Raw genomic sequence first — 10,843 nt, 5'->3', positions numbered from 1 at the left:
AGCTTCGCCTGAGGCTGGCTATTATAAATAGCTATATGGTTATCGTTATCCACAAAATCTTTCGTTTGTCCGCCTACGCTCTCCCACACCACCAAGACCCAAAGGGAAAAGAAGATGCGGTTCAAAACCCAAAGCTCACCGAAAACTGTGAACTGCTTGTAGCATGTGTCATAAGTAGAGATTTACAATTTGACACCTGCTATCACAATGAATTACAACGTATGGGAACACCCATCATATGCTTGCAATTTTTTGGTTGAAAGAATAATTATATTTCCACCTCAACAGCAATATATTGGATCGTCCAAAGAAATTCCCAAAGTCATTCTGGGAATCAGAGCATGCATCGATACGGTTCGTATAAACAGAGCAATAACTGATCGATCGAGTTATTATATACACCATTTTGAATTAGTACACTGAGATCTTACGGCTTCAGCTATCTGCCTATGCATGGTAGATAGAGCCCAAAGAGGTCGCTAACTACTAAACTTGTGCAAAAGACGCTTACTAAGAAGACATTGTAGCAGACTCTTGAAGCATCCATCATACACAGTTCATACTTTTCTTTTCTAGACCTCTCACTGTAAACAAGATACAATTCCGACGCTTGAATCAACTGAACTGACGCAATATTTGTATAGAAATACAGCCAGATAACACTGTCCGAAATCCCATGTTTAAAAATATTCAACTATCTTTAAACAATATTAGGGCATCTTAACCAAAACAAGAACATACATTAACTTCATCCAACAAAATGTATCAAGTAATCAAAGCGTCAAACAACAATCGGCTCGTTCATCCTTGTTCAAAATTTAAAGAAACTCCTTAAATATAAACTAAAAACAACTAAAGTGTTCAACAGTAATAACACTCCTCAAGTAAAGTTCCCATAAAAATTTTCCTAACAAAGACGGCTTCATTCAAAACAACCTTGTGATACCTTAAGCAGAAGCCGCTGCAACCTTCTTCCTTGGCGCTGCTTCGGTACCTATGCCATTATACAACACAAAATTGAGAATACTGACAAAAAGAGAATACCCCATATAGAACAGAATATGTTCACAGTTCAAAGATACATAAAATCTACATAGAAACAATCATAAGAAATTAAAAGCTAGCTACCTTCTCTGAAGCCACTCTTGAACCTCCGAGGAACATTGCGAAGATACCTCATCCTACCAGTTCCGGTGGTCTTTCTTCTGATTGCCTTCACACTCCAATTATCTGAATCCGAAAACAAAATAATCTCAGTTAGATTTACGGATTAACACCAAATTACAATCCACTGACACTGCTCAAACAAATTTGTATGAACATATTCCCAAATCATCGTTCAAATCACTATGAATCTTCCCTACTAGTATAAGCACATTTCATGCAACATTAAAACTAACAAATAAAAAACACAACAATGGGCTTATTCTTTACATGTTCGGTTGCATGGGCTTTGTGGTACAAATTTTATAATTTTTGGAGATTTAGTTCTGTGTTTCCTGCTGATGCAAAAACCTTTCTTACTGCTTGGGATGAGTTGAAATCAAATTCTTCTATTTGGACTTTCATTCCTGGGGCTATTATTTGGACCATTTGGAAGGCCAGAAATTTTATTGTCTTTGAAGGGGGAAAGCTTGATCAGTTAGAGTTATTTTTCTTATCACGAGTTAGGCTGGTTTCTTGGTTTCTAGCTAAGCACAAGGACGTTTCTATTCATAAGGATTCCTTGATTATGGACCCTTCATTAGCAGATTCCTACTCACCCTACAGTTCTATGAAGTCTTCTTCATTCCCTTGGGAACCTCCCCCTTCTGGTTTTTTTAAATTGAATGTGGACGCAGCCGTTAGTAGTGACTGGAAGAAATCGGGTATAGGAGGTATTTGGAGGGATCATTCAGGTTTAGTCCTAGGTTCTTTTCAAGAGTCAGCTGGTCCAGGACCTCCGACTATGATCGAACTTAAAGCTATTCAGAGGGGTATTTCATTATATGCTTCTGCTCAAGGAAGGGTTAAAGATAGGCTGATTGTTGAGAGTGATAGCAGGGTTGCAGTAGACTGGATCAACAAATATCAATTCATGCCCAGTTGTTTATGCATTCGTTGTTAGTGATATAGTTGACAGTCTTAGATTTTTGGAGGGGTTATAAATTGGGTTACAAGGTCAGCTAATATGGACGCCAATGCTTTAGCAAAGGCTGTAATAGGCTAATTTTTATGTTGTTTGTTGTTTCATTTTAGCATTTGATTCCTGTTCGGGTGGGATTTATAGACTGTTGTAAGGGTTATTTCGAAGAGATCTATCGAGGTTGTAATCTTATTTTCTTTAATGAAAATCTAAGGCGCTCTTTTCCTCCTTCCAATGATTAAGGAGCTTCTTTTCAAGCTCTATTAATCAAAAAGGAGGTCTTTAATGAGGCCTTCTAATCTTATCAAAAAAAAGTATACAGCACATATTCATATTTTTATGAAGAAACAATTCCTGATCACACCCATTTTCCACTATATTGAGTAAATTGAATTCTAATTAGAAATTTAGAATAAACACGTTCAAGAGTAAAATAAGCCTATAAACCATAAATACATATTCTTATCAAATATGATAACTCTAATTTAAGAAAACTTAAGGAAACAAACCCAAACAATCAATTGAAGAAACGCAGTTGCAGAAGGAGACTCGATAACAAAAGTAAACAACAAAAAACTAAAACTAAAGTTCTAGACATCAAAGAAAAAGTGGGTGGAGAACTTACATTTCCTCTTACGAGCAGCAGGGAAAGCGCAGGCACCGCAACGGCTCTTCTGGAGATGGAAGCTACGGCGGCCACATCTAACGCAGAGGGTGTGGGTCTTGTTCCTTCTTTTACCAAAACTCCCTGTTCCCTTTCCCTGCACATTGATATTTTATTTCGTTATCAAATTTCCCAACAGATCAAGTGCTGTACCAAGGAAAGAAAAGAGTGTTTGATATCTATCTTACCATTGAAACTGACGCGGGACAAACCCTAAGCGGCTCTGAAGGAAGTGAGCGGCGGAGAAGATATGGTTTCTAACAAAACCAGTTGGAAGCTGAAGAGAAAGCACAAAACAAGGGTTTTTTGCTTAAGGTTGAGACGTGGCACACTTGGACTTGAATGGGCCTCTTGATCATACTTTTCGCCCTATATTAAAACCCAATAGTTAGCGTGGGTTGGTCATAATGAACATTGTTCAAATATAAAAAAATTATATTTTGAAGTAATTATGTAGTAATATTTATTTATTTGAAATCAATTAGAATATCAAAGGTCCTATAGATATATTTTTTTTAAACATAATAAATTTAATTCATGAGAATTTAAAATTTTTAATAAATCAAATATTACTAAATTTTGTCATATTTACATTTAATATTATTTTTGTTCATCGTTTATTATGCACATAATTTTATGAAATTGATTTGACGATATGTCAAGTTATATAAAATGAAAGAAATAACAAAATTACCCCTAAAATGATCGAATGTTTGTTTTAATGGAATAATACGATAAAATCACCTCCAAAATGATTAATAAATTTGTTTTGGAAGTTAATTTCTTGTTGCGGTTTGTACGTCGATTCAATCAGAATTATTTGATCTTTATTTTATTTTATTTTTTATGTGTTTTTAATATTTTTTTTGTATGGTCCTTATTTGATCTTTAAGTAACTAGTTTTGTGTCAATGATTATAGGAAATATCAAATTATGCGTTTAGTTTACACTTGTGGTTGTAAATTCTCATTGTAGTTTAATTTTTTTTTTAATAAAACTAGTTGTTTTTATTTGTATAAAAAAATAATATGATAAAAGGTAAAAGAAAATATAAGCGTTGTTATTTGTCGACTTTTTTAATTGAACGTTTTGAATTAGACAATTTTAAAATTCAAAAAAGAACAAATTTAATTATATAGGGAATATTAATTATATATATATTTAAAAATATATTTAATAATTACTATAAAGTGAGTGATAATAATTTTATATATCATATATATGAGATATAGATAACGACAGAACCACATTTATAAAAGGTTATCAATTGATCAAAAACAATATTTATAAATAATATATAAAAATATTAAATTTGTCATCCATAAATTATCCTCTTCCATCTAAAAAAGTTATTTATCAAATTTTAGAAATTTTCAAATCGTGATTTAAATTTTCAGCTTTGTCGCTTAACAATTATGAACTTTATATAAATATATTTTAATTATTTTATTTAAAAGCTATATTAAAATATAAAAAAAGTTAAAAAAAATATTATACTGATATTAATTATTATTTACATAAAATAATATTTCAAATGATTATCCAACTAAATTGACAATCGTTAATTACACTAACCTAATCACAATTTTAATAATATATTAATATTATAGATAGACATTGATAAATTACACTAAAAATATGGTATTCGTATTCGATACATTGTCGTATTCTGACTACCGGATGTCTTCCACGGAAGCTGCTCTCAACCTGGCGTTGGGGTCAGCCTACTATCCTACCTCCCCTTACCCCATTGCATATGGGAATCAGGGTTTTGTTGTTGTTGTTGTTGTGTCTTTATTTTCTTAACTTGAAATTTGAAAGGGATATTATGAATATTGTTGAGGGAAGTTCTTACTCTTTATACAGAAGATTACAAGTGTTGTTTATTCGGTAATGGATCAAATTTTAGTAATCAATATTATTTTTCTGATATAATTATATTTTATTTTAAATTAAAAATTTTACGAATTCATTATGAGATTCTAATGGTAAAAAAGAATGTCATTCTTTTTAAAAATCATAAATTTAGATAATTTCGTCTGCAACAACAACAATTTATAATTTCATATATTAAAAATATGGTATGCGTCAGATTATTTAAAATTACATTTACAAAAATATGGTATCGGTTCCAATCTTGTCATGTCAAACCTTAGGTAAAACAAAGGCTCAAGCTCCCCCTTTTAGGTTGGTGGAAGGACTTCATTTTGGCAATGGCAACTGTGTAGCATCGACATGCATCTTATCTTCGCGTTAGTATTAGCAACTGAGTTTCCACAACAGTTTGGGACCATTTTAGACTTACATTATTCAGATTTGTGCAAGTGTTGAAGAGTCAGATCAACAGACTTTTATTTAAACAAAGAAAGCTTGTAAATGATGAAATGGTAAATCATGACCACACCAGAAACTCTTAAATTAAAGAGATGCAGCGTCAAATACGATGTTGATATCAGGCTGATTGTTGTGAAATTCAACAAAAAAGATATTAATGAAAAAGGAAGAAAGAATCCATTTATGGGTCCTTTAGTTTGGACATCATTTGCTAGCTTAAAGGTCGTAGCAGTTGGCAACTGGCAAGCAATGCTGGTCATGGAATCCATACAAAAGGCCAAGAACTTGTTCCACAAATCAGTTTACAGCCTTATATCCTTCCTCTCTGTAGGATACCGGAAGCTATCCAAACCAACCCTCCCAGACCCCTTCTCTTGCAGTGGTTGCAGCAGGAAGAAAGGCCAAAAAGATCGATCCTTTGCCAACTTCAGCTACAACTGGGAATTTGGTATTGAGGAATCAGAGATGAGGACTAACGATGCCATCATTGCTATGTCGTTGAAAGAACAAATGAGGGACGAAGATGAATGAAACGGAAGCTTGATGAGCTTTTCCGATACAAATCCGGTGAAGAAGATAAAGGAAACTGGAGGAAAAGAAGGAAAAAAGAAAGTGAGAAGCTCAAAACTGAGTAAAGGGAAGGAACAGTACTATTACAAGAGGAATAGAGATGGGAGTTATGCATTGGCCCAAAAGATTAAAGAACTAGAGATGATGGATGTTGATGATATGGAACATGTATTGGATGTTGAAGAAGCACTCTACTATTATTCTCTACTTAAAAGTCCGGTCTACCTTTCCATTGTAGACAGATTCTTCATGGATATGTACTCTGAATTCTCTCATCCACAGGCCTCTGCCAGCACCAACAGTAAGAAGCGAAGACTCGGGACGATTCAGTTATAGATCCTTGACTCCCACATGCATTTTCTTGTTCAGATAACCCGTTTTCTCCTCCGAATTTTTTTTCTTCTGTTTCGTGTGTGTTCACATGTCTGAATTCTTCTGCTGCTTTTTTATTGTTATAATTTGCTTGAGCACCCGTTGTTACCAGTAAAAGCATAGAAGCTTCATATCAAGATTTAGGAAATGTATATTTGCATGTAATTCGTATAATATTATCAAATATTGGTTTGAATGACCTTTTTTGAATAACAGAGATCGATTTTTTGAGCCACTAGTATCAATCTGCGCCTTCTTGCATCATGAGATTTTTTTTTTGTTGGTGTTTTGGATGAATGTGAAGAACACAGTGACTGAGGCCATTAACTCCAGTAAATAGAAAAACTGTTCAACTTATAGTTTATGAATGTCAATCACCTGTAGTTTCCTGTAAGCTAATGTATACCATTACAATATTACAATGCTGTAGAACTTGAAGGCGGTATATTGAAAAGAAACAAGGGAAGGGTGTTGCATGTTAATCAGTGAATCATCCAGCAAACTGCTGCATCCTTCCTTAAGAAACATTAGCAATGTGTTTTGGGAGAAGTCGAATTACTAGTTTGACATACTTATTATCTTCATCCTTGTAAATCAATACCCAGAAGGCCAGAAAAGATACTATAACGGTATGCTCTTTTAAGCACTTGAAATGAGATAATCGTGATTGCAACTGAAAGTTGCCATCGACCTCCTGCGAAAGAATAACATCCAAACTAGATTAGGAATGGCAACGGGTCAGGTACGGGACGGGTTTTGCTCACCCCGTCCCCAAACCCGAAATGAATCTCCATCCTTGACCCCGACGGGTTTTTTATCTGGGTGCCCCGTCGGGGATTTTTTTTGCCCCGTCCCCGAATTCAACCCGAAATATTATACCCAATCCCGAACCTGAACCCGAAAATATTTTATATATAATTAATATAAAGTATATAAAATATTATATATATAATTCAACCCGAACCCGAACCCGAACGCGACCCAAACCCGAACGCAACCCGAAAAAAATCCTCAAACCCGAACTCAACCCGATATCATTCAACCCGACCCAATCCGAACTTGACCCGATTTCGAATTTCCCCATTGGGTTTGGCTCATACTGCCATCCCTAAACTAGATATATAATTATACAGCTGGTTCCCAAGTGGGCCAGGTCGGTCTGTTTCAACCAGTAGGCCCATCTCCAGTAAATGTTACAATGTATGTTGAATAAACCCCCAATTTCCAAAAGATTTACAACCCTATAACATGTATGTCTCGGACGCATGGAATACCCAACCCATTTATGCTTCAGTAAAATGGCATATAAAAAATATTAAAAAAAAACAGAAAAAAGAAGTAAAATAGCCGCCTTTCTCACAGCATTCCTTTTCCATGATTAATATTGTATATATACTACACTTGCAGGCCTAAATGTGCATACTACGAATACAAGCAAACAAGAACAATGAAACAATCAACTAAAAGGAAAATTTTGATTTGCAGCTACATCCAATTTAAAAACGAATGAATTGCCAATCTCACCAGTCACCACCATTGATGGACAAGAACACCGCTATCTCGGAGTGAAGTAAAGAGTTGCAAGCATTGGCCGTAATTTTTCTTGTATTTGGGACTCCTCTGACCGGGACAACACCTTTGCCACCTATTATAATGGCATTCGAGGAAGATCTCGTCAATCAAACAGATTGCACCTGTTTCGAATAGCCGAGGAATCAAGTCGAATTCAGTTCCTTAAACATCCATCTTCATCACCACGAAATCGATTTCTGTCACGGTGTTCTTCAACCATTCTGCGAAATCAAACCCTTGAATCTCATCAACCTTGCCTCCGCTCGATTTAACCGGTTGTATTCTGCCCATCCCTCTGCCTTTATCCTTAAGGTCACTCACTTCTTCCTGTCCAGGATCGAGATTGATCTCAAACCGCAGCGTCTCATTCCTCACCCATGCAGCATAAGGCAACAATGTAACCGCCTTCTTCTTCAAATATTGTTGATGGAAATGCTTGTCAGCCTCGATAGCATAGACATGAAAGGTTTTGTTCTGTTTGGGGTATTGTTTCCGGAACCAGCTTCCAATACTAGAACCATAACTCCTAGCACCAACATCAATATACACATATCTATTCTTGAAACTGATATCAGCCATTGATGGCAAATACTTCACATTCTTTATATTCCTTTTCAAGGTAATCCACGGCTTTAAGGGCTCCTCCTCAATAAGCAGCTCTGTCTGCTCGACTAATTCTCGTTTATACCCCGGAACCAAGCATTTATTACCAGAAATACCATGGGGAACCTTTTTCCTCTCATGGTTAAGAAATCCATTCTCTTTTCTCAATACAATTTCTCTAACAAAAAGCATTGATGAATCGAAACCATCCATATCAAGCATTTTAACTAATTTGCAAGAACTGAACAAATCAAGCAAAGAATGCGTACTATATGTATCATTGGCCTTGACGTGGACTACTGCAAACCCTTCGGGTTTCAGTGTCCGAGTAATTTCCGCTGCGAAATCCAACGGACGAGCCGATGCATCGAGGCGGCCACCACCGGTGAATATGAAGTCAAAAGTATTATCATCGAACGGCATCTTATGCCCCTCACCTTTAATCACCAAAGGCTTGCTCGCTTTCTTGAAAATACCGATGGAATCTACCACGCCTTTCTCTTTCAAGGCGAAAACTTCTTGTCCTAAAGGAGTCTCTATGCAGAGAGACTTGGAGTGAGGCAAGAGGTAACCCTTGGTGATCAGATCTTGGAAAACCGAAGAGTAGAAATGGACGGCACTGATCCACTCCTTGCTGGTGTAGAGTTCCCGGCGAGGATCAGGGCGTGAAACGGCGTCATTTCCGACGATGGCAGAGACTCCAGAATCAGGGATAACGAGGTTGAGACTCTGCCGCATGGAGAAGAAGCAGAAGTCACCGCGATTGCAAGACTCGCCAGTAATTGTGACCACGTAAGCGAATCGAAAGACCAAGATGAAAACACCGAAAAGAAGAGCACGAACCAGAATATTTCGGAAAAGGCTCGGCTTTCCTGTAACAAGTTCCATGATAACAATAACTATATAAAGGAGGGAAATAAAAGCTTCTCTTTTTGCTGTTTAAGTTGTATCTGTTGCAGTGTGGGCTTTTGTCAACAAAAAAATGGAAAGAAAAAAAAATGTTGAAAATGGAGAGAGTAACGGGAGCAGAAGCGAGCAGAGGCATGGTTGGCGCCAACGAGAGATCTGGAAAGGAAAGGAGAAGAAAGAATCGGGAAATATAGATGGGAAGGAAATGCAAAAAGGGAATGCATGCTTGTTTTTGTAGCTGTTACGGAGTGAGAGAAAGGGAGAGGGAGGCCATAACTATGTGCTTGCAGTTGCGGTGGCGTGGACGGCATTCCTTTTCCAAGCATGAACGAAAGGTTAAAGACTTAAAACTATATAATTAGATTGTCAGTTTATTCTTACTAAATATATCAATTCTATATGAAAAAAAGAACATTGCTATTTTCGTATTGCGCAAATTTTCCCGCGCACTATCAGGGACCAAACGTACACCAAAATTGGAAAAAAATAAAAACCACAAACAAAGAATCTGCGAGAACCTGAAGAGGAGGAAGACAGTTGTTAGAAGAATGAAGATGCTGAAAACCAGAAGACTGGAGCCATCTTCCATCGACATCGTTTAGTATAAATTATCAGAATATTGTCTCTGATGGTGCACCTGTAACTCCGCCGCGGCGTCTCCCTATTCCGTTCATCTCCCAAGTCCTAACTCTCTTCCCCATTCTAAATTATTTATATCGCTATAGAAACTTCGACGCTTCGATCCAAAGCTTCCCTTTCCCCGTCCATTCTTAAATAGAAATGATCAAATAAGAAAATCAACGCACTTTATCCGAATAATACAAATCCGATCTTAAGAGTTTAAAAAAATTGAATAAACTATTAAACGTCTCTCTTTTAATTTTTAAAATTATTCATTTTAAAATATTTTATTATAAAAATCAACAAATAATACTTTTATTTCCTTTTTATCTTCGTATATTTCACTTTTTTACGTCTATTAAAATAAATCTACAAAATATATCGATCATTTTTAAAGATATATTTATCATTCTCCTTGATCAAATATATTTTCTAAAATTATTTGCATAGAATACACAAATTATAAAACGAAGGAAATATTAGTTTACGAAATCGTGACCTTTATTTGTGATATAAAATTATATTAAATATACATTAAGAATAATTTAAACTTGCACCCTTTGAATATAGTGTTTTTGGTAAATTACATGTTTAGTACTTAAAGTATTACTTTTATTTCATTTTGGTACTTAAATTTTATTATTTTTCAAAATTATACTTAACGTTTAATTTAGGTTTCATTTTAATACCCTGTCATTAAAAACTTAACGTGACATTTTTAGGGTAAATTACATCATTCATTAATCAACTATCTTATTACTCTTATTTTTGTCACTAAAGTTTAATTTTTTTAATTTAATTACTCAACTTTCAAATTGTTCTTGTTTTAATCACTTTAATTTATTTTATTAATATTTTTATGGGGCTATGATCCAATTACACCTAATGTAATTTGATAGTTAGATGAGGGAAAATCAAATGTTGAAATTAACTCATTTTTTTCAGTGAATATATTCTCATTTCATACTGTTAATCTCACATTTAATTTCCCACATCCAAGTATCTTAAAAGGGTTTAAAACTAAAAAGTCTTATACTATGTAATTGAATCTTAAATAAAAAATAAATTTAAAA

The 10,843-nt window shown here is 35.0% G+C and overlaps 2 protein-coding genes across 2 annotated transcripts; both read right to left on the bottom strand.

Moving 5' to 3' along the window:
• Positions 1–710: 710 nt before the first annotated feature.
• Positions 711–3,088, bottom strand: LOC120190268 (60S ribosomal protein L37-3-like). The gene is made up of 4 exons (XM_039193367.1): positions 2,978–3,088; positions 2,751–2,886; positions 1,129–1,230; positions 711–994 (listed from the first exon to the last, which is right to left on the bottom strand). The coding sequence occupies exons 1-4, from the start codon at positions 2,978–2,980 to the stop codon at positions 948–950; spliced, it is 288 nt and encodes a 95-aa protein (XP_039049298.1). The 5' UTR covers positions 2,981–3,088; the 3' UTR covers positions 711–947.
• A 4,352-nt stretch (positions 3,089–7,440) lies between these two features.
• Positions 7,441–9,451, bottom strand: LOC120190264. Its single transcript, XM_039193364.1, has one exon. The coding sequence runs from the start codon at positions 9,126–9,128 to the stop codon at positions 7,800–7,802; it is 1,329 nt and encodes a 442-aa protein (XP_039049295.1). The 5' UTR covers positions 9,129–9,451; the 3' UTR covers positions 7,441–7,799.
• Positions 9,452–10,843: the final 1,392 nt, after the last annotated feature.

This window comes from Hibiscus syriacus, unplaced genomic scaffold (assembly GCF_006381635.1).
Source record: "Hibiscus syriacus cultivar Baekdansim isolate YM2019G1 unplaced genomic scaffold, ASM638163v2 tig00116962_pilon, whole genome shotgun sequence".
NCBI lineage: Eukaryota > Viridiplantae > Streptophyta > Magnoliopsida > Malvales > Malvaceae > Hibiscus > Hibiscus syriacus.
Note: the sequence above shows the minus strand (reverse complement) of the source record. Positions and strands in the feature narration are given on the sequence as shown.